This window comes from Marmota monax, unplaced genomic scaffold (assembly GCF_021218885.2).
Source record: "Marmota monax isolate L192 unplaced genomic scaffold, Marmota_monax_Labrador192_F-V1.1 WCK01_AAM20220418_F8-fsc00103, whole genome shotgun sequence".
Classification (NCBI taxonomy): Eukaryota; Metazoa; Chordata; class Mammalia; order Rodentia; family Sciuridae; genus Marmota; species Marmota monax.
Genome location: NW_026694286.1, coordinates 3400016 through 3424721, shown reverse-complemented (window position 1 = coordinate 3424721; position 24706 = coordinate 3400016). Strand labels below are relative to the sequence as shown.

General features: G+C 39.1%; 1 protein-coding gene across 28 annotated transcripts in view; it reads left to right on the top strand.

Moving 5' to 3' along the window:
• Positions 1-24162, top strand: part of Epb41l3 (erythrocyte membrane protein band 4.1 like 3) — a 227351-nt gene extending 203189 nt beyond the window's left edge. For 5 of the 28 annotated variants that reach the window (XM_058586428.1, XM_058586427.1, XM_058586426.1 and 2 more), the window contains 12 exons: positions 502-1062; positions 6070-6123; positions 9086-9151; positions 9628-9819; positions 14285-14359; positions 17045-17167; positions 17771-18154; positions 19769-19900; positions 20583-20681; positions 21346-21426; positions 21701-21817; positions 23019-24162. In XM_058586428.1, coding sequence (XP_058442411.1) covers positions 502-1062; positions 6070-6123; positions 9086-9151; positions 9628-9819; positions 14285-14359; positions 17045-17167; positions 17771-18154; positions 19769-19900; positions 20583-20681; positions 21346-21426; positions 21701-21811 — 1878 coding nt within the window. In that variant the 3' untranslated portion in view covers positions 21812-21817; positions 23019-24162. Of the gene's footprint in view, positions 1-501; positions 1063-6069; positions 6124-8871; positions 8908-9085; positions 9152-9627; positions 9820-14284; positions 14360-15786; positions 17008-17044; positions 17168-17770; positions 18155-19768; positions 19901-20582; positions 20682-21345; positions 21427-21700; positions 21818-23018 lie in introns of those variants that run through there. The other 23 variants (XM_058586440.1, XM_058586438.1, XM_058586434.1 and 20 more) reach the window with 17 other exon arrangements.
• Positions 24163-24706: the final 544 nt, after the last annotated feature.

Sequence of the window (24706 nt, the reverse complement as noted above, 5' to 3'; positions counted from 1 at the left end):
ACCTATTTGGGATATAGTTGACTAACCAAGGAAAGGAATAATGCTAGAAGAAATTTTTTTTAAATAATTGCAATTGGAATTGAATTTTGTTTTCATTTTCTAATCCAGCTAAACCATTGTAACAAATCTATTACCTGGAGATCAGGAGAAGGTTATTGAAAGTCTTGATTTTGATTTATTGGAGAGTTATATTTGCTCTCAGAACCCTCAACCTTCCTAGAGTTGTCAGTGTACTATGAAATTTTTTGATCGTGGGAAACCTGTAGACATTGGGATTCCACCCTGTTATATGATGGTCTGATGGGAGAACTGTAGCCGTCTGCAGCAATGTTGGCATGCAGCTTAACGACTTAAAAATTCCCAAGCAACCCTACTGCTAAAATTCTTGTTTTACGATTTTATATTGATACCCATAAGAAAATTAACTAATTGCAGTTTTCTTTTTGTCCTTTTGCACCTCTGTTTGCTGCTTCCTGTCTCTCTCTGTCTCTTTCACATCAGTCACCTGAGCTTGGCACTGACTCATGTCCCTTGTCACCTCCATCAGCCCATTCTGACCCCACATCCCCCACTGAGCTCCGTAGGAGGTGTAAGGAGAATGAATGCAGAGCTCCGGGTTCCTCCCCGCCCAGAGCCGAGCATTTGCAGGGAGAGCTGGCCCTGGACTCTGACAGCCAAGGGAAAGCTTACGTAGGGGATCAGGACGTGGCATTTAGCTACAGACAGCAAACTAGCAAAGGAGCCACTTTGTTTTCCTTCTCCTTACAGCTCCCTGAGTCCTTCCCCTCCCTCCTAGATGATGATGGGTACCTCTCTTTCCCCAACCTGTCTGAAACCAACTTCCTGCCCCAGAGCCTGCAGCATTATCTCCCGATCCGCTCACCCTCCCTCGTGCCCTGTTTCCTCTTCATCTTTTTCTTTCTGCTCTCCGCCTCCTTCTCAGTGCCATATGCCCTCACTCTCTCTTTCCCTCTGGCTCTGTGCCTCTGCTACCTGGAGCCCAAGGCGGCCTCCTTGAGCGCCTCCCTAGACAATGACCCGAGTGACAGTTCAGAGGAAGAGGTGTGTACCTCGGCATAGAACACACTTCCCCTGCGTGTTCCGTGCTTCGGTCCGAAACAAGTGTTAGCCGGCTGCTGCGATAGTGGTCCTACTTTCAGAGCCTCATTTATTGTCTGTGCCAATTATGTTGAGGTTTTGTGTGTTGGGGAGTCCGACCCAGGCCCCAGGGTTAGGCACAACACCATGTGGATGCAGCAGTCTGAGTGCAATCCTGAATTCTCTGCTACCCACTGAGTCCTAGGTAGGGTAAAGGACTCAGCCAGAAGTCAATTTCAAATAGCCTATTAGCTATGTAAAAGATCAGGGCTAAGTTAAAGTTTCTGATCAGTTATCATCTTACAAAACAAATCACATATAAGACAGATAAGTAGCTTCCTGCTTAAAATGAGATTCAAGGAGAGATGGAGAGAGCATTGCCAGAGGGTCCATGTCACAATCTCCTGGGTAGCTTTCCAAATATGCAAACTAGTCTCCTGGAGATTCTGAAATGCCCCCCCACTACTCTCCTTGATTACAGTTATCTTTATTACTTGAGTAGATCAGGTTCCCTCATGCATTGGGTCAGAAAGGATGTCAACAACAGTTTGAAACAGCCACCTGTCATTCGTCATTGATAGGACAAGAAACAGGACCAAGAAGACCTGCATGCAGTACAGCAGTGTCCAAATACAGTCAGGGAAGGATTTATTTAAGTTTTCTTTACATTATAAAACCAGGCTGAAATTTTGTCTGTGTTAGCAATGCCGGTGCATAAATCAGATAGCAGTGATTCTTCCAATTCCACATGAGACAAAAATCTCCCCATAAGTTGACAAGAGGGTCAAATCAAGAAAGCTGGTGAGGTGTCTCTGGCCCTAAACCAGGTATTGCATAGTGGAGGAAAGAATCTGTCAGCATGTGGGTCTCCCTTCCTCATCTCAGCAACTGGGCGAGTTGAGGGTACAGCCCTCAGCAGCTTTTGCTCCTAATTGTTCCTGTTTCCCACTTCTCCACAACCCTGTGAACAGCACAGCAGCTTCCCTTTCTCCACACTTCAAACAGAGCGTAGGGAAAAGAATAGAAGCAGCCGCCAGAGGAACTGGCTGTCACATCCTCTCCCGCCTGAGCCTCTCCCAGGCTGCCTCCAGTTCTCCTGTTTCCACAAAACAAGGGCTTCTGAGACAGGAGACACATGTGCTCCTAGCATTTAAAAAATATACATCACAAAGTCAAGGCAACACACACACAAAAAAGAGACTATTCAGATTCATGCTCAGCTAGAAAGTCATAATTTGAGGTGCACCTGTGAGTATTTAGTATTGTGAAAGGGTGTGAGTACCTGTATTTAGTGATATTATAGCCATTTCTGTACAGCAAATGGAGAAAAAAATATGAATGATCTCACAGGTGCTGTAAATGGAAGTCTAGTTTTTTTTTTTTTTTAATTTGATATTGCATGAGAGTCTTTTTCAAAATTCTTGGGCTATGAGACTATTAGCTCCAGCTGTCTCTCCCCTACCCCTTTCACCCTCTCTTTCACACACATACATGCACACACACATACACATATGTATCTTTTTGTACTTGAAAAATAGAACTGTTTTAAGTCCAAGGCTTTATTTTTACTATTTCTCACAGTAGCAATATTATCAAATAGCATAGAACACTTTACAATTAAGAAGACAATATTATCTATAAAGTTTGTGTATAATATTAGCATATTTCCAACCTACAGATGTTTTTCCTTTAGCAGTGAGTTAGTCCTGAGTCTAAAATAAAGCCCCCCCCCCAAAAAAAAGAAGAAAGAAAGAAAAGATTTCTATTTTATGCTTTTCTAAATTCTAAAGAACTGAACATTTCCATAGCCAGCCACACAGAGCTTGTGCCTAATCCAGGGTATACATCTTGTTGTAATCGGTGCATGAGAGTTAATGTAAACTTGGGCATGTCTGCATTACATCAGCAAAACAAATCACAGCAGTTCATTGTTGCAAGTCAGTGAACACAGGATGGGAGCTTCCCAGGCCTGGCTGTCCTTGTTATTGCAAACCTCTGAAACCGTAAAATAGCGCTGACCACTGCAGTCCTTGCCACCCCCTTCCCCAGACTTAGCCTACTACAGCTCTTCTGCCACCAGACTTAGTATTTCACCATCTGTTCAGTGTCGACTCTTAACCCCAGGTGCAAAGAGCTGTGCATACTAGTTCCACTTGAGCAAAAGAAGTCATATTTAGGTCATTCGGTTTTAAAAAAAAATTGCAGTTTGCTTACATGGCCCATTTTATTCCCTGGGCCTCAAGCTCTTTGGCAGCTTAAACTGGGTGACTTCCCATATAATTCATCTGTCACGTTCCTTTTACAAAATCACTAATGACAGTAGTTCTTTTTACATCTCTCATATGTTACAGTGGCTAAATCATAGTGCCAGCCTTTCTCAAAAGTGAACCCCAGTATAGAAAGGATTAAATCATTTCAAACAAAAAAAGTGGTTGGCCAATCATTTCTTTTCTTCTATACTTTCAGAATGATCAAATAAGATGGACAGAATATCAAATCATCTGTCAAGAATCATAAGATAAATTTAGCTCATCATAACATGTAATTGTGAATTTCTGAGTAATTTTTTTGATAATACAAAACAAAGAGGTTCAAATTTGGAGAAAAAGATTGATCCCCTCATTTATGCATTCTAGTTTGTGGGAAATAGTATTACTGTATGGTAACTGATGGTATGCGCACCTTTTCTAGTTTTGTGTAGTCATAATATATTATATGAACAGCAGTTGCTTAAAAAACTGCTATATTCAGTTTTTCTTACTTCATTGACTGTTGATCAGGTACTATGTTAGTTTACTAAGTAGGAATTTGAGGGAGTTTATAGCTTTGGGATTTTGTTTTGTTTTATTTTGTTTGAGATGGGGGTCTTGCTATGCTGCCCAAACTTGTGATCCTACCTGCCTCAGTTCTTTCCAAGTATCTGGGATTATAGGCAGGTGCCACTACACCCCTTTTAAGGCAGTTTAGATATGGCTAAAGATATTTGATTATGTTTGCCAAGGAAACTTAATAATTATATAATAGGTTAATATCCATATATCATTATAGGCAATTTTTAGCTCTATCCATGTTAGGCATCTTATAAAGCACTTAGTATCCACTATCCAATATAATTTGTCATGTTATTTCCCCTGTTTTCCAAGAAGGAAACTGGGATAAAATATGAAATACACCCAGTGTATATAAAATATGAAATACACCCAGTGTGTCACTAGTTTGAACAGCAAGGATTTGAGGAAATTGTTCTGACATCTTACCCCTCACTTGAATCTGCAACTGAACTCTAGTGCCAAGATGTTGGAAAGTTACTGAATTAAATTTTAAAACCACATGGGAAATGATCTATGCAGGAATACAAATATCTCAAAGAACTTGAGAAGTGTTTGACACAACTAATTAGGACATTAAGCATAATTATTTCATGAAAGCTTAAGATCTTTGAGTTATTCTGTACGTTTCAACAGTAGCCTGTCTTTTTCATTCAAATTGATCTTTCCTTGGGCTGTCAGTTTGTAAAGCCATGGTAATACCATAACAATCACCCTATAAAAAAATTCACAGCCCCTCTGCCCCAGTTGTTAACCACGGTGGTCAGATCATGAAAATATATCAGCCAAGCTTTCTTCTCTGAAAGAAATCTACTGAAAATTATTTTCTACTTGGGTTTAGTCAGATGACAGCCTCAGGTCCATACGCCAACATTGCAATCTGACTCCTTCTCTTTAGAAATTCACAAAAACGAAAGTTTAGGGACAGTGCCAAAAAATCAGATTGGCCATAAGTCCATAGAGAGAACAATGTCCCAGTTATCACTTCCTGACATTTTTTTGTTTTTCAAAGGAAGGGATATTTTAAGAGAGATTCAAAACTATAGAGCCCCCAGTTCCAATTTTTATTTTCAAAATACCAGTCCAAAAATTTGATCAAGGGAATGTTATGAATAATTAGTTGACATTTGAAGAGGGTAAGTCCATTAATAGGGTGTTTAGATTATGTCTTCATTTCAAAGCTCATTGCTCTACTTTACCCCAGAGAAAATACTGTTTTAAGTCATAACCCCCTATGAAATACATTGAAAACCTGTCCTGAAATTATTATTTTAATTCTCCCCTAAAATCCTAGGCTCTGTCAAATGCTGTGCTTTGTTTTATTTGTTTCCAAGTAGATGTCTCTCTCTCTCTCTTTCCTTATTTTTAAATGATTTTTACTATTATTTGCATCATTTGAATGGTATTTTTTGCAATGAGATATTTAAATACATATTTTGATATACCTCTATATTAGAGGGTGGGATAAAATAAACAACATGTAGTCTTAAAAAGTACCTATTAACAATGCTACTTGAAAATTGAGTTACATTTTTCATCTATAAAACATATGCCTGTGAGTCACTGGCATGTGCTTTTTATAATTCATAAGTAATGCAGACAGCCTGATGTTCGTAAATGGGCATAAATTATCCAAACCGTATAAATGAGGGGCTGAAAGTCCAGTGACTGTTAACAGTAGCTTTTTATGTAAATTTGTACTTTCACTTACCTTTCAAATGTGATATTGCTAGAATGAATGAATAAATAAATAAATAGAAAATACATAAACCTCTTTTATTTGCATTAAGCATTTTTAGGAGGGCTTTTTCGGGATGTTAGTGGAAAGGGTGGGAGGAAAGTGACAAATTGGTTTTCGTGACATGTAGCACCAGACAGGTCAGTGTGGCCCACGCAGTCCCTGCAGTTCCTGCGGGCTGTGCGTGCCTCGGGTCTTCCTCGAAGGGGGCTCTGTTGACAACCCCTAGCTCTGGCTCTTCTTTTGCTTTGGCTTGAAGCTGCATTCTTGTGGGAAGGTAGTATGCCACAGATCCGAGAGAAAGGAAATGAGCGGTTCAACTTATAGGTAACCCCGCTTGACCAGATGGGTTTGTTTTCTATCCCTGCCTCCTTCCTGGAACCTGATCACCTCTGCGCTCAATAGACTGACAGTGAGCGAACGGACACCGCCGCGGATGGAGAAACCACCGCCACCGAGGTTTGTGTTCCACTGAGTCTGGCTGGGAGCTGCCTCAGGAAAATGGCCCAGGGGGTGGGGGGAGCCCTCTGCAAGTATGAATGCTGCATATTAGCTTTGGAGTGGGGATGAATTTGAAAATTCTAACTTCCAAAGTAGGAGTTAGATCCATTCTTAATTGCACAGGTCAGTGGATCTCAAACTGGCTTGTGCCGGTCGGAATTACTCCTAGGGCCGCAACTTCACGTGTTTTTCCCTTCGGAAGGACTGAGATGGGACTAAAGAATTTATGTTTCTAACAAGTTCCCAGAGGAGGTTGACTATTAATTCTAGGATTATATTTGGAGAACTACTTTCCTAAACTGATAATACCTTAAAAAAGAAGGGGGTGGGGTGGGGAGTAAGGAATAGGCATGGTGGTGCTTGCCTGTAATCCCAGCTGCTTCTGAGGCTGAGACAAGAAGATAGTTCAAAAAAAAAAAAAAATTGTGAGTGTGTGTGTGTATGTGTGTGTGTACGCACACATGCATGCCCCAAAAAGAGCTGGGGGGATGTGGCTCAGTAAAGCATTTAGTTCTTGCGTTCCATTCCCAGTGCCAAAAAAAAAAAAAGGAGAATTTTTTTTCTCCTATGTCAAATGAGAGGCTCTTTTTGTATGATACCCTTGATTTGTGAGATAAATCACAATTTAATTAGCTTGCTGGCTGGATAGATATATAGTTTAAAATCCCAAATAGTAAAATAATATTTGTTAACAAAACGTACTTAATTTATTTTTTGTAGCCTTTGGCTATACTACAGGTGAGTCATAAGGAATGAATTCTCAAAAGAAGAGAAAATTGTCGATAGACTTACTTTATTGAAAAAAAAAATGTAATCGCATTAATGGGAGAGAAACAGTGCTATTGATTCTCCTTTGTTAATTTTTTAGAATACATTATATTGTGTGTATGGGTTTTTGTCATTTTTAAAACATGCACTATCAGTAACTGATTCAAATTTCTGTAAAAAACAGTATTTATCTTTAGTAATGGAAGTTAAGATGTTTATTTTCCAGAGTGCTAGAGAATTCAGTTTGTACTTTGCAATAAATTTTACTTGGGGTCTTATTTTATTTTTTACATCATCCAATCATAAACATATTTTCTAGTTGGCTATTTAGGAAGAAATGAAAGTACTGTTACGTTGTATCTGTACATCACTTAATCTCAGAAAAAAAATATTTCATAATGGTATATTATTAAGCTTCTTCTTTTGGAAATGCCATATTTTAAAGAATTCTAATTTTTTAAAGTAAAAGTTAATAGTGTGAAGCTATTATCCAGTTTCTTTTTAGCAATTATAAGTACACTTATTAAAAGCTAATAATTTTCTATGCCAAATATAAAAAAACTACACCTTGATTTTGTAAGAGTTAGTGACATAGGCTCATAAATTCAATGAATGTCTCCATCTTTCTGTATGCTGTAAATGAAAAACATTTAATAATAATACTTTCAATTTCTACAGCAGTTTTAAAACTCATTACAGAACACTTAAAGCACAGAAGCAAATACATTGAACAGTAGATTGTGAAGAGCTATGAACACACCACACCCTTGAGCATCAGGACGTCACCAGCACTGTTAGTTTCTAGTAGCTCCTTTCCATCTTTCCCTTCCCTTTATATGGCCAATGCATGGGGTCTACAGAGTAGGTACTCGACCCCACTGGCAGATAAGGAAACTGAGACCCTTGTAATTGAAATTATATGCTTAAGGCCACTTGCTTGAGAGTGACCCTTGTTTTACCTGTCATTTCACTCTGCATGTCTACTTGGAGCACAGTGGCCCAAAGCCCAGGCTCTGGGTCAGAAAGCCCTATGAGAAGCACAGCTTTACCATGCAACCTGTGGCTTGGCACACTTACCTAATTACTGGTACTCACATGTCCAAGTTGTAGGCAGGTTGTTGAAATTAGACAAAGAAGGATAATGTAGTAGCTCGGGGTATTTTCTAAAAATATTTTAGTACTTTTTTAACTCAAAAGTTGTCCTTATTTTAAAGGAATGATGCTGCTATTGATGACAGTTCATTTCTTTTTCTTCTTTTTTTAATTTTTTTCTTCCTTAGAAAAATCAAGGTTCTTAGGGCTGGAGTTGTGGCTTAGCAGTAGAGCACTCATTTAGCACGTGCAAGGCCCTGGGTTCGAACCTTAGCACCACATAAAAATAAATCAATAAAGATATTGAGTCCAACTATAACTAAAAATATGAAAAAAAATAAAATCAAGGTTCTTATAAGTTTTAAAATTTAAGAATCTCTGTGTTTAATTCTTCCAGCCTCAGTTCTTTGATCCACAAATTGGGGGTTGTGTAGCTAACCTCATAGGACTCTTGTAAAGACTCATCCACTGTAAGGTAGCGATCATTACCACGTAGCCATAGCCCTTCTTAGAAATTGTAATCTGGCTCCCCATACCTCCTGAACCATTGGTGATGTTCATTAAGAACACCCTACCAAGCCCTTGCTGCCACCTTCCCAACCACGTACATCTGCTCATCAAAACACCAAAGACCCAATGGGCAGGAAATCTTTCCCTTCTCAGTGCTTGTTAAGCTTCATAATTTGTGAGAGTGTTGTGGATTGTGCATAAGAAAGAACTGCATCATTACACAAGTGCAAACCAGTGCCTCCACTTAGCAAGTTTATATAGGGCTTTTGAGTTCTCTAATCTCAGAGTAAATTGCATGGTAAGACTTTATTTCCCACTCTTTCTTGATGCTGGCAGTCGGACCAGGAGGAAGATGCAGAGCTCAAGGCACAGGTAGAAAATTAAAAGTAAAACACATACCAGTGCGTGATAAGTCATGGTCTGTGTACGATGTTCAGATCTCAGCATGCTCTGTAGCTGTTACCATGTCGATGGTGCAGTGCGCAGGATGGAGTTTGTTCCCTTGACTACGGTGTCCCTTACCTTTCCCTTTCTTCTCCACTTTTTTCAGAATAGTCTGATTAAGCGAATAAAGGGTGAAAATGTGTATGTCAAACATAGTAATCTTATGTTAGAGGTTGGTATTGGTATATACCAGTGCATGTTTGTGCGTGTTGTTTTTTCCCCCGTAGTGGCTTACCTGTGGGCTCGTACCATGATGCATGAACTGTGTGCTCATCTGTTAATAAGTGGGGATGACTTCTCAGCCTACTCTGATTCCTTATCCTCTCCTAGATGTAGATCCCTTTTTCTTCTGTGTGGACTTAATTTAGTTCTCTTTGGTCACATGTGCATTACATTCCTTACAGTTTTTACCTTTCAAAATTCTTTTGTTTTTTTATGCTTGTGTGAATTTGATTTCTTTTCTCTCTTCTAGAAAATATCACATTTTCACCAGAGTGTGTGTGTGGTAGTGTCATGAACCCTCTTCAAAATTATTTTCTTTTGACTACTAATGAGATTGACTTGACTTTTTTTTTTTTTTTTTTTTTTTTTGAAGTTGAAAGCCAACATGAAAGGCTGACTGTTGGATTCTTTATGTTCCGAATGTAGGAGCTAGATAAAACTCAAGATGAACTGATGAAACATCAGACCAACATTAGCGAGCTGAAAAGAACCTTCTTAGAAACCTCAACAGACACTGCCGTAACGAATGAGTGGGAAAAGAGGCTTTCTACCTCCCCAGTGCGACTGGCTGCCAGGCAGGAGGATGCACCCATGATCGAGCCACTGGTACCCGAAGAGGTCAGTATTCAAGCTTTGGGTTGGAATTGTCTTCTGTTCACTGGTTTCACTTCTCTACAGAGTCTGAAACTAGGAAAAGGATTTGGCAAACTTCTGAGTAAACTTCTATATATATATATCCTGAATTGAGATGCTCTGTGCTCCAGAGGAAAGCTGCAAATTAAATGAATAGGTGGCCAAAAAGCATGGTTTCAGGTGGTGCTGGCAATGAGCATAAAGCCACAGGCAGACTGTAGTGCCAACTGGCTGATTCTGACCAAAAAAACCTGTATTTTACAGCAGAGAAATTAAGATACTATCATAGTGAACAGGTACTTTTTGTAAATGTCCTTCCTCCTTCTCCACTGATGAATGACCTGAAAACCCATGTATGTTTCTCATCAGTTGCAAGGTGGGAGCTACTGAGATCATCTGCTGTTTGAGTGATCAGAAGTTGTTAGCATTTCAGTACACATTATTTGATTTTTCTGATAACTGATTATTTTAACTGATTTGTAATTGGTTTTTATTTGACTTTTTTTAATGGGGAAATTACAGGACAAATTTCCTTTTTTTCTTTTTTTTTCTTTTTGGTACTGGGGATTGAACTGGGCACTCAGTCAACCCCTGGGGCACATCCCCATCCCTTTTTGTATTTTATTTAGAGACAGGGTCTCACTGAGTTATGTAGTGCCTCACCATTACCCCGAGGCTGGCTTTGAACTTGCGATCCTCCTGCCTCAGCCTCCCAAGCCACTGGGATTACAGGCGTGTGCCACCGCACTCAGCTGACAAATTTCTTTTTAAGTAAGGTTTAACACAACCATATCTAGTGAAAATGGAATCTTTTCAGGGACAAAGACAAAGGAAAAAAATATCCAGTTCATACAAGCATAAAATTCCGAAGAATATTATAAAGGTAAACTGTAAGGAATATAATCTGCATGTGACCAAAGAGAGTTAAAATAAATACATAGGAAAAGGGCTCTCCATCTAGGAGAGGGTAAGGAATCAGAGTAGGCAGAGAAGTCATCCCCCCTTACTAGCATACAGTGCTCACATTTTGGTGGTACTTAAGTAAAGCTTTTCCATATAGAAAAGCTCTCTTTCAATATATAGCCATAGTAAGGGTACAGCTGGTGTTATTTCAGGGCTCCCATTGTGTGGGACCCACAGATTACTATCTACTGTTAGATATCATTTTGCTTTATCTCTCTTCCAAAACAAGCAGGTTTAGAAAACTGCATATTTTGGGCATTGTTTTGGTTAATCTCCTTCTTAACCAAGACCCCTTTATTGTGAACTGTTTGTCCAGGAAGCTGACACAGAACAGAAAATTAGAACTTATGCCTTTATGTGTGAAAAAGCCTTTAAACAGTGATCTGTAGGCCACATTCAGGTCCTTGCAGTGAAATTAAGAATCGAATTACGCTCATTGTTGATCGTTTTCTAAACCGCCTTTGAAAACTTTTTATCAAAGTGACCAAGATCTCACTATTGCTGTATTCATGACAATTTCAATACCAGCCAAAAAGTGCCCATGGGAATTACTTTGTAAAGGGCCTTTTATGCAGAATAAATGAAAAGTACCTTTACCCAAGGTACGCCTGTACCACGAAACACCACTGCCATTGAGAGGACTTGAGTTTCAAGAGACAAAATTTTCTCATTCCATGTTTGATTTAAATATTATAGTTCTTGCCTTGTTAAGAAAACCACTTGTCAGTTATGCTGTCATAAATTTTATTTTAATTGTTCAAGTTTAGCCTCACCCTAATTTTTGCCATTTCTTTTAGAATAATGTGCTAGCCCTAAAGATGTCAGACAACTGGACTAAGTTACAAACATACATAATAAGTAGCTACCCAAAGCATAACAGACAAAAGGAGCAAAATGTCTCTTCCCATTGCTAATACTTAAGAAAATGTCAGGTGGTAGCCACTTTGAATGTTTTAGGTTTTAGCTTATTAGAGAAGTTAAAGGGTGGTGATAAAAACAAGGGGGACTTTTTAAAAATCAAAGCCATTAGAATGGTAAAATATCTATTTTTTTACTTCTGATTTAATCCTGATTCTTAGAAAATGATGTTGGATAAACTCCAAAATATTATAATTTAAGGAGGTGATATTTTGACTATAATGAACTTTCCATGGATATTGGTACCTTTTCTGTGCTTCTCTGTCAACACATATTTCCACAATGGCCTTTTATAATGCACATAGGCCTAGCCCATGTTAGGGATATATTCCTTAGTGGTTACTTGAATACCCAAAGTTTTCAAATCCCAGCCCTAAATCAGTATCCATCAATACCTGTGCAGCACCAATATTGTCCTCTGTTTCATGGGAGTGGTAGATTAACAGGTGTGTGTTCACTATGTAACTCCTTGAGCTAGATACTTAGCATAGTTGATTCTCATTATCCACAGATTCTGAATTTGCAAATTCACTTGCTCCCTAAATATATTTGGTAACAGGGATTGAACCCAGAGCTATTCAAACACTGAGCCACATCCCCAGCCCATTTTTTTTCTTTTGAGACAGGATCTTGCTAAGCTGCTTCAAGCCTCTCTAAGTAGCTGAGGCTGGCTTTGAACTCACGATCCTCCTCCCTCAGCCTCCTGAGCTGCTGGGGTTACAGGCGTGCACTACTGTGCCCAGCTCCCTAAAATTTATTTGTAGAGACCCTTAATCACCCAAGAGTGAATGACAGTTTTATAAAGGTGTGCCAGAAATAGGACCTTGTTTCCCAAGTATAATACAGAGATGAATGTTTAAGAAACTAATGTTATAACAGTTGGAATATACTATCTGATTATTTTCTGAACTCTAATGTTAAATCCTCTTTTAGATTAGCAGCTTCTCTTTATCAGCACTTCAATTAGTAGTAACTACTCTCTAGTAGCTGAAGTAGTTGGGTTGGAAGGTTGGCCATGTTTAAAAGTTAAATCTCAGATCTATATCCCTTTTTGGTATATTGTTTCTGTTATGGACATACACAGTTCTACATGTAGCCCTTGCTGACATTTCCAATGGTAAGACACACAGACATTTTAAAAATTAGTTTGTTTCAGACAACAGAGTATACCGAAAACCACTTTAGCCACTGGGCATTTTTTTAAAAAAAGCTTTTATCTTGGGAATAGTATGAGGAATAAGATGTAGTTCTGTGATTATAATTAGAGGCCCAGAAATGTTATTCTAAAAAGTACCAGTAATTTTGACCTTTCCTTCATGTTTCTCATTTCTATTTGAAAAAGAGGCTATGATTGAAAGTTTTAAAAGGAAGGAAGAAAGCATCAGATGATCTACATGTCATGATGCCATATAGCACATTTTATGTTTTCCAATGCCTTCCTTCAAAATTGCAGCAGGACAGAATTTTTTTTTCTCCTTCGAATAATGTTTTTTTATCTCTCATTAGGAAGGGTCATGTGAGTATGGCACTGTCAAAATCTCAGTAGCTCCTGTAGGAAGTAAGTGCCAGATGTTCCACTACAACCTCTTGCAGGCAAACCATTCGATGTAGTACTTATCAATACATTAGTAGGTAAACAGGAACTTTAAGTAGTTTCCTAAAATTATATTGTTTATAATGATAAGATTCATTGAAAGAGTTCCATTGTTCTAGAAACTTTGAACATTCTATGATTTGTTTTTAGACTAATTTTCCAAAATATCCTTCAGTTCCTACTCTGTAGAGCTATACTCTGTGCAAAGATAGACTTGGTAGCTACTGTATTGCCACTTGAATTAAAGAAAAAAATCAGGTAGTTTAAGAAATAAAAAGCTAGTGCCTAACATGAAATATTTACTTTAATGTTTCTTAATTCTATAAAGAAAAGTATGATTTAGTCTGCTTAATTTAAGATATTCTTAAATTAACTTCACAATTTATTCACCATGTTATAAAAGTTCAAAAAAAACTTGAATTTTTGTTTATTTGTTGAACAACAAAGCAATCAGTCTAAGTCCACCTGAGCTTATTCAAATTGGCAGCTAATGAGCCAACAACCTTGAGTGTATTTCCTTGCTCTACAGCAGGCGCACCTGAGTAAAAATGTGTTTCCTACTTAAATTTTTAAAATTTCTTCCTTTTTTATTTTAAGTACTCATGATTTTGCAAGTAACTAACACAAACACTGTTCAAATGTAAAGAAACCCTTTATTTCCCTCTAGCATATTCTGTCATCATAGAAATGGAAAAATGTTTGAGCCATATGACCATCCAACTTTCATAAAATAATCTACTGCTGTTTGTAAATAATTTTTAACTTTTGAGATGGTATCAGACTATTTCTTACATTAATAACAATGATTTACTTCTTCAGGAAAAACAAAATTATATATATATATGAATATATGGATATATACGTATATATCCATATATATATATGGATATACAGTTAAAGGACTCTCTTCCTAACTTGCCTTTTTGGAAATTGTCTACTTCCTCTTCTCCAACCCAACCCCCTTTATTCAAACAGACCAAAGAAGAAAGAGAGATTTCTGAAAAAGTTATATTTTTGCAGCAAGGAAGTGCTCCATTCCTTGAGTCTCAGGTAAAACAAACAAACAAACAAGCAAAAACGATTTTCTAAAGGAACTGTTCTTCAGACTTCAGTGTCATTAAAGTATCTTTAGTTTTTATTTTCCTTTTAAAATTATCTTGTTTCAAACTAAGGTAAGTGTATTATTTTTGCTTAGGCTCTGGGGAAGGGGAAAATAATTTTAATATGTTGGTTATCATTTATGCATCATTTCTTTATGATTTCTAATCCTAGGTGATTACATATTACCATTGAAGCATTTTGATTGTACTTTCTAGTAATAATCTTACTGAAGTTTGTACTGCCTGTTTTTACCCGTAGAGTGGCGCTAATTTAGATGACTTGATTGACTTTGAAAGTTCTGAACTTGTATTGGTTTTTCCCACTAGCCAAGTGTGATTAAGAAAATACAGGAAGGAGACTCTGCTGATTCTGTGGCTACTTCTCGTCAAATAATTTTCCAGAAAACTGTCCCATCGGCCCTAGAGGTTATTTTTTTCAATTCATTTCATTTAGTATAACACCAACATGTAGATCAAACTGTGGTCATTCTTCTTAAGGCATACTTATTTCTAGATTCAAGTTTCCAGGCTACAATAAGTACAAAAATAAAAAACTTTCTAGTAAACCAAGCTGTTCACCTCCTTCTGGTTTAATTGCTCTTCCCTTTGTCACCTGTTAAACTGGTCAGCTGTTAACCTATCACTTCCTATTCGGTCTCCCTGAATGCAAAGTTTTCTTAACTTTAATCTGCTTTGTTGGAGCTAACATTAAGCAAAGAGGAAGTCAGACTACTGAGACAGTGAACTTCAGCTGTAATTAAGATCGGGACCCTGAACAGACCTCTCAGGCTTATTTTAAAAAGATCCCAAAGTGTCTGATCAGTGGGGAATGTTTCGTAAGGATGCTGTGAACACAGGTGCGCTCAATATTATTTGAACGATAATTGCGGTCATGGATTCCCTTCCCCATATAAGGAAGCACAATCTACAAACGTGGAAAGTGATGTTTACAGAAATTTGTAGAATGTTGGAAAGTTCTTTGTGGAAATTAATGGCATATGAACTTTATTATTGTATTTATTATGAAAAACTTGCACAATAACTTCAATAATGTTATCTAATCTTGAAATACAAAATAATCAAATGTGCATCTTGCAGATAGATTCCTTGCAAAATTTACCAAGAAGTTCTGTTCCTGTTAAAGAAATATGAAATTGTAACCATACCCTGCAGGATACATTTCAGGATGAAGGTTATAGTTAGTTAATTTCAGAGGAAAAGAGATAATAGCCATAATTTTTAGATTAATAACACCGTCCTGGGCAGTCCCATTGCAGACCTATGTGTAGCCCCGGGCCTGATTTTCTTAAAGGGTTCTTATTTTAGAAATGGGATATCATCAGAATTTCTAATTTAGCTTTTATATTTTAAATATAGGGCACAGAGGATTGGGTTATTGTAGACAAAATACCCACTGAGGTAGTTGGTGGTGATTCGAAAAAGATTGTGACTTACAAGGTGGTGACGGTGAGCAGTAGAACTGGTGACATCCCAGCGGACATTCTGAAATCTAGCACTGTTGAAATGCAGAGCTTCGATGATTTGGCCCGAGAATTGCAACTGAAAGAAGAAAACAAACAGAAAATATACACTCTAGGAAAATCCTACGACACCGTCTCTGGAAGAATCGTTACTATGACTGGGAAAACCAAAGATGGGGAGAGAGGAGCGCAGCCCTCCTCGCTAGAGGCCCTTCAGAAAATGGAGAGAGGCGTGTCAGAGTCAGGGAAGGCTGTTTCCATCCTGACAGAATACGAGGTCCTGGAGTCCCTGGCCGATGACAAGTCCAGGCGAGGACCCGAGGTCCAGACGACAAAGCGGAAATTGTCAGAATCCCTGGCTCCCATCAAGGAAGCCGAGTCTCGCCGGCAGAGTCCTGAAGAGGATGACCTCCAGAAGGCTGCAAAGCCAGGGGAGGGTGTGGCCGTCCACCCTCGCCCAGAAAGTGCCCGGTACAGCATAACAGAGCAAGTACCAGATAGTGAGGTCTTAAAAGTGGGACTCTTTGGTCCCCGAAGGAAGAGCCTGTCCGAGTGGAGATATTCCCAGGAACCGGCCTTTACTGTTGCTACTGCTCATTATGTCACCGAGTCGTCCGCGTCCCGAGTGGTGGTAACCAGCAACTCTCATTCGGTTGCAGTTTAAGATTCCAGCATGATGTTATTTGAAGCAGTACCCTTCCACCCCAAACCTTTCCGTTTCTCTTGCTGCTTGGCTTTATGTTGAGAGCAGCCAACCCAGCTTTATGATTTTTTTTCATGGTTGAGTCAATACCGCAGTCTAAAGTCAGCATTAAAACACTTTTCTGTTTTATTTCCAGCTGCCCGTTCCCAAGATTTGATAGCGCTGCTGTGGCTTGCAATGAAGGAGAAAAAAAAAAAAATCTGCTTAAATCAGCACTACCCTGTTCCTAATAACTCTCTGCTTTACCAAACAACAGCTCATGGTCACCCCACTTTGCTATTTTATTTCCCATTCTTTTCTGTTTCCACAGTCCGTATCTTGGATTCCTTCATTTCTCCTTTCTTTTTTTTTCCTCTGCCTACAATTTTGTCTAACAAGCTGTGAATGTGTATGTGGCTAAGTATGTGTCTGTCTCTTGTGCTTGACTCTGTCCATTTCTTTGTCCTCTCAGACTAAGCAGACTTCTGGTGAAAAGCTCATGGATGGCTCTGAAATCTTCAGTTTATTAGAGTCTGCGCGAAAACCAACAGAATTCATAGGAGGGGTTACTTCTACTTCTCAAAGCTGGGTGCAGGTGGCCATTTGCTTCCATCCTGGGGTTTCTGAATGTTCTCATCTGCCTTGCTCTGTGCCTTTGGGGGGGCGGGTTGTGTGTTCGTGTTTTGCATTCAACATTCCAAGGTGTCTTCCGTGATTGTCCTTTGTGCCTGCTTGGTCATATGCCTTTCGTTCCATGTCAAGAATACACCTCACATATTCCAGAGGCAATCACATTGAGAAATTGTAATAGCATTTAATTTTTAGAAGCATTTTATCTCATCTGTTGGGTCTGAGAAAAACAGCCAGAACCAATGCAAATGTGCTATGATGCTTCCGTTCATTGTTTTTCACTTGCATATTTTATTCTGTTTTCTTTTGTGGATGCCGTGGAGTAGCAGCATAGGCTCCAGTGTGTATGTTTAGCAGGAGGCATGCAGCAAAGCTTCTGGTGGGAGGAATGGAAGCTAATATATAATTTCTATCAGTGTTTCTGATTATAAGCAACTGATGCTGGCTTTAATCATTGTAGTGAGTGGCGGCTTTCATTTTTCTTTTTTTTTTTTAATTTTTATTTTTGTTTCTTTGACCTTTGGACTTAAGGAAAATCACTCTGATGCCACACTGTTTTCCCATACAGAAAGTGGAAACCAAGATCGAGTCCAGTGAAACAGAGACAGAAACCACCCCACACCCCCAGCCACTCAGCACTGAGAAGGTGGTGCAGGAAACTGTGTTGGTGGAGGAGAGGCGTGTGATGAACGTGCACGCGAGTGGGGATGCTTCTTACACAGCTGGGGAAGATGCAGATGCTCCAGCGCAGCCCATACCTACTGAAGCAGTCAGTGTGAAAGAGAAGGAAGGCTCTGCTGTGACGGAGGGGTCCAAAGAGGAAAGACAGGAAGAGTCTGCTAAGGCTGGATCTGAGCAAGAAGAAACAGCCCGTGCTTCCCAGGAGCAAGAAGAGGAGCAGGGTGCAGCCACCCAGGTTTCTGAAACTTCAGAACAAAAACCTCATTTTGAGGTAACTAGTAGCTGTCGTTACTCTGAACACTAAACTGATAATGTAGTGCCCTGAAATTTTGATCAGCATACAGATGGAGCTAAGTTCAATCTCCTGCCTTTCCCATGTGGTTTGTTTAGCCTGGTTCCTTTGCATATGGCAATTAGGGGCCTTCATGCTGGTTTTCAGCTTTGGGGTCATTTACAGACATATCTATTGGTTGTTAATAATGCATAGCTCCAGGAACTGGTTTCTGTCATTGAAAGTCTAATTGGCAGCCAATCTGGAGAAAGCATCGTGAGCCAGGATATTAGAAATTCTGATAGTCTTATTCCTGAGTAGTGTACTTATCCAGAAGGACCAAAGACTATGCCTTTCCATTCTCCAAGTGTCAAGACTTAGTTCTTTTTTTTTTTTTTGTATTTTTCTTTTTATACATGACAGTAGAATGTATTTTGACATATCATATGTACATGGAATATAACTTCCAATTATTTTGGTTGTATATGATGTAGAGTTACACTGGTCACGTATTCATATATGAATATAGTAAAGTTATGTCCAATTCATTCTACTGTCTTCCCATTCCCATCCCTTCTCCCTTCCCCCGCCCCTACCCCACCCCCTGCTGTCCAATCCAGCAAATCTTCCCTCCTCCCCACAGACATATTGTGAGTCAGCATCTGCATATCAGAAAGAAAATTTAGCCTTTGGTTTTTTTGAGGTTAGCTTATTTCACTTAGCATGATAGTCTCCAGTTCCTCCCATTTACCAACAAAGGTCATAAAGTCATTCTTATGACTGAATAATATTCCATTATGTATATATATTGGTTGTTAATAATGCATAGCATTATTTTATATATATATACACACACACACACACACACACACACATGCATATTCTTTATCCATTCATCTGATGAAGGGCACCTAGCTTGGTTCCATAGCTTAACTATTATGAATTGAGCTGCTGTAAACATTGATGTGGCTACATCACTGTAATATGTTGATTTTAAGTCCTTTGGGTATATACCAAGGAGTGGGATGACTGGGTCAAATGGTGGTTCCATTCCAAGTTTTCTGAGGAATTTCCATACTGCTTTCCATCAATTTGCAGTCCCACCAGTAATGTATAACTTTTCCCCCACATCCTCCCTAACATTTATTGTTACTTATATTCTTGATCATTGCCATTCTGAGGAATAAGGTGAAATATCAGTGTAGTTTATTCTTTATCCACTTTTAGGAAGATTCACAAAGTATTTGGAGAGTTGATGTCTTCATGCTTTGTTCCTTCTTTTAACAGTGATTAATTTAAAGGCATATTTATGGATGAGTTTAAAAGATTGAAGAGAGAGAACATGAAAACTTTTTTAAAATTCCTTCAAAATCTTTTCTTCACCTCAAACATTCCTTATGAATAATGCTATGGGGTTTTGGGAGATGATTTGACATTTGTCTGTTGTGTGCCTTATTCTTCAGTTTATCCCCGTGTAATGTGTGAACACTGATTTCATGTTAACCTGTGCTTTTATCAAGTACTAAAGTACCAAAGAGGAGAGAAAAACAAAACAAAACAAAGGTGTGTTGGTTCAAACTGTAATAGCCATCTGTTCACTTCCTGTTGGCACAGTCATCAACTGTGAAGATGGAAACCATCAGTTATGGCAGTGTTCCCACAGGAGGAGTAAAGCTAGAAGTTTCTACCAAGGAAGTGCCAGTAGTTCACACAGAAACAAAAACCATCACATATGAATCATCACAGGTAAGACAGTCTCTGAAGGCCAGATCCCTGGCACTTTACATTTTCCTCCTCTTAGGGTTGAGTGCACTTAAGTATAGCTACATAATATTTAATTCATGAGACCTAGAGGATCCTGCAGCCAGACCATCTCTACAGAGAGAAATGCAATAATTGTCATTTTATTACTGATCATAAAGTAGCAAGTGACTTCACCGGGTTGTTGTTTGTTTGTTTTTAATGCCAGTTAGCTCTAGCTGTGTTCAGCTCCCAGGTTCTGCACAGTGATTGTGAGAGAAGGTCATCCTTCTCCATCTGTTGGGGGGGACCTTCATGGACACTAAAAACTGCAGATGCTCAAGTTGCTTATATAAAATGCTATATCATTTATTCATAAAACATATTCACATACCTCACGCACTTTAACTCATTTCTAGATGCCATAAAATACCTAGTATGGTATAAATGCCCTGTAAAGAGTTGTGCTGTGTTATTTAGGGAATACTGACAAGGAATAAAAATCAGTATGTGTTCAGTACAGCTGCAGTTTTTTACTGAATACTTGGTTGAATCCTCAGATATGAAACACATAGATTCAGAGGGCTGACTATACTTCAGTCATTTTAATGCTTTAAATAACATAGCTAACTCCCAAAGAGGAAATGTAAACACCTGAGGGTGGTATCTGTTCCTGCCCTTGCTTCAGGTGGATCCTGGGGCTGATCTGGAGCCAGGTGTGCTGATGAGCGCACAGACAATCACATCGGAAACCACCAGTACCACCACCACCACGCACATCACCAAAGTAAGTGAGAGCGCAGACCTTGAGAGCTAGGGGATGGTGTTCATGCAGAACTTCTGACAGATTCGTTGATAGTTAATTGACTGTCAGGATGCCCAGGATAGCTGCAGAGGGAGAGTCTCCAATTTTTAGGTTTGTGATGCACTTGGCTCCATAATGATGGAATATTCTTTCCTTTTTTAATGGGGGAGGTGGAGGTACGGGTACTAGGGCTTGAACTCAGAGACACTCAACCACTGAGCCATCCCCAGCCCTATTTTGTATTTTATTTAGAGACAGGGAGGGTCTTGCTGAGTCACTTAGAACCTCACTATTGCTGAGGCTGGCTTTGAACCCACCATCCTCCTGTCTCAGCTCCCCGAGCCACTGGGATTACAGGCATGCATCCCCCGCACCCAGCAGGAATATTCTTTCTGGTGTCCTGTGCCTAACATTCATTCCAGTTCTGAGCATGGGTGGGTCTTCAAGAAAAACTAGCTAGCCAAACCCAAAGGACTACACTCAATCCTCACTTCTGAAATTAAACATGTTAAATAACTGCTGGAAAATTCTATCTCAGTTGGTGATATTATCTAAAACTCTCACCATTTTCTGCCATTCCCTCTGTGGAATGGGGATCATTCCTGCCAGTAAGCTGATTCACGAAGCTTCTCTTTGTTTCGTTCAGACTGTGAAAGGAGGCATTTCAGAGACGAGAATTGAGAAGCGAATAGTCATCACAGGAGATGCGGACATTGACCATGACCAGGTAGTGTTATGTGAGATGGTAAATCCCATAGCAGAGACACAAAGACAAACATGTTTGCCCTTTAGTTTCCAATGCTATTCTTCTAGTTCAGCATGTACTCTAAAAATCTTTCTGAATTAGCTTTCCTGTATATGATTTTTGATTCCTTTTGTAATCATTGTACCTCATTTGTAAATTGTGGATGTAGAATTAGCTCGTAAGTCTACACCTTGCTAGTGATCATGCATGTCCGACTCCTTTCTGTTTTTGCCCTTCTGTGATTTCCTGGGGATAGGCTCTGGCTCAGGCAATTAAAGAGGCCAAAGAGCAGCACCCTGACATGTCAGTGACCAAAGTAGTGGTCCATAAAGAGACAGAGATCACACCAGAAGATGGAGAGGATTGACCAGAGGTAAGAGGTGATGCTCATTCTCTAGGCTTGCCTAGGCTGGCATGTGGCATGGGGCACTTCCCCCTCCTCCTTTGCCTGATCCTCCTCTTCCTATTTTCTCCTCTCACTGGTATTTCGGGGGCTGGTTACCAAGAGGGTGAAGAATTGGTCTGCAGGTGCCAGTTTGTCTTGAGATTTGGAAATTCCATACTTGGGTATGTTTTGCAGCTACTGCCAGTTAGAGGAGAAAGGGAGAGCAGAGTCTGCTTGAGTGGTCTCACCACTATTCCCTTTAAATCCAGACCCTGCACTCTTTACAATATCCAAATTTGAAATGTCAAATTCGATTTCACTTCCTGTGTACTCAGAACTAAAGCAGTTTTTGTTCAGAGAGATGCCATTTGTGTGTTCCAGCTACCAGGGAAATTAAATACACCCCTTTCTCCTTTTGATGACCTTGTTTCTTGGTAGCTTGCTCTTTGACTATGCCTACTCATGCTTTGGGGTTTTTTTGTTTGTTTGGTTGGTTGGTTGGTTCGTTGTTTGATTTCGATTTGTTAATTCAGAACCTGGACACTTTCTTTTTGGGTGTCCGTACATTTCCTGCTTATGTGGGATGACTTTCCCCCTAGTATACTCTTGTCTCAGGAGAAAGCAAAAATGCAGCCTGGTGATCCTGTTTTCCTTCAGAAAGTGCATGCCTTGCGAGCTGCTGTGTGGCCAGCATCATGAGCAGACCAACAGTCTCCTGTGTGTGTGCACAGACTTGCCATGCATACTGACCTGCTGTGCAAGAACTCATGGGCCTGTGAGCATCCCTTAGAGGGCTCTGAATGCTGAGTGCAACAGGGAGCTATTTGCACCTGTGCTTAATGGGATAAAACATTGAAGAGACTTCATAAGCTTTGTAACCTCGATTTAAGAAACATTTAGATGGACAAACACAGAAATATCAAAAATCACTTACTACATTCAAACTAATAATATATTGGGAAGATAGAATGTAAAGGAAAAAAAAAGATTTCCTTCAGTAAGCTTTAGCCACTTGGGTATGTTGTCATTATTGAAGAGAAAGCATAGTGGCTTGGAATGGAGTGTTATAGTATCTTGTCAAAAAAAAAAAGAATAATTTTAACATCCAAGGTACTTTTCTGTGACCTTGATCTGAGCAAACTTCTCGCGTGTTTTCTGATGGATAACTAATCGAATCTCTTTTCTGCAGGAATAATTTAGCTTGCACATGAATCCAGTCATGCAAACCATTAGGAAAACCAGAGCCTATATGGAGTTCCCTCTTCTAACCCAACTGACTTGTATCTGTCCGTGGAAAATTCCAATCCAGAAGAATTGACCTTGACTATTAATAAAGACACTGGCAGAGAGATCTTCCCATAATAAAGCAATCCGAATCAGCATCACTAAACTGATATTGCATGAAGCAACGATAAAATTACAAAAGAGCAGCATTTTTAATTTTCACAAAATCATCTCAGTTTCCAGCTCTACCTGCACGTTCCATAACCAACAATATAAACCGTGATCTCATGTAACACACACACAAAAAAACAACCCATACCTTTCATAGTTTATTATTATTAAAGTCTCAACAAAACTGCAATTTCCTAGGTGACAAATCTTTTGTTTACAGATAAATGAAGATTACCCTAAAATGCTAGAAGCTGTCTAGGTCCAGTGTGTCGGACTGATCTCAGATTAGATGTGCCAATAACCGAGTTTATTCAGTAAACAACTTGAATCTTGTACTTGTTTCATCTGTTCTTATTATTATCATCCATACACAGTAATGACTCTCTGACCCTCTGGAAATATTTAATGCTTACAATCTTGCTTTGTGTATCTCACTTAATTTGTTAAAAGGTAGTACTGATTTTAGCATATCATTCATGTGATTTCTTTCTTGTTGTTAATATTGTTCACTTCGGTCTGCATTTGATCTGGAAAGCTCCCCAGAGTTCTCCAGCAAGACCCAAATATGTAAATTGTCATTGTTTGGGGGAAGAAAACCTGTGTTTTTGTTAGTTTACAATATTATGAAATTTCACTCCAGGACAACCTGTTGGACTTCTATTGCTTTGTGTTTTTTCTTTGTTTCTTTTTTTCCTTGTATTTTTCCATTGATTTTTTTTTTCTTTGACGTGAAGTGTTTTGTTTCCAAATCTGGTCCATATTTACAATCTAGTTCAGAGCCAAGCCTTAAACTGTACAGAATTTCCACTGTAATTAAAATTATTGAGTGTTTAGTTATAAATAGCCTTCAAAAAGATATATTCTCCACCACACTGTCCACGCATCACAGTCCATGGTGAATGGTGTTTCTGCATAGTGAAATAAAAATGGCAAACGCATCGAAAGCTCTAATTTTTCCATGTTTAATAATTTCAGTATTATGTGTGTTTAGCCCAGAGCTAACATTTGCATGACATCAAAGGCCTCATTCATCCACACTGTAGAGACATCCTGTCTGTACAGGATTAAAAAAAAAAAAAACCAAATGTACATGGTCTACAGTGTGTGGACCCTTGGAAATGGAAATAAAATATGTCTATATAAATACCTGGGTGCCTGCAACAACTTCAAAAAGAACATCATAGAATCTCATGTTCAAAGTTTTAATTTTTTTTTCATAAGGAAAGAGGCTGTATGTTTCTGGGTGCTTTCAATCTACCAAAGGGACATCTCTTTCAGACATCAGCTCCACAGCTGAATAAATCAAACTGCATGCACTGCAAAAGCCTGGACAGCCTGTTCCCGCAGCTCAATCGCGTCAGACTCCTCTTGGGGTGGGGACTAGGGTGAAGTTCCCAGTACTACTGACGTTTCCTACCATCTCGTGCATTTACCTTTCTGATTTTAAACAAACAACAAAAAGAAAAACATACTATTAGGTTT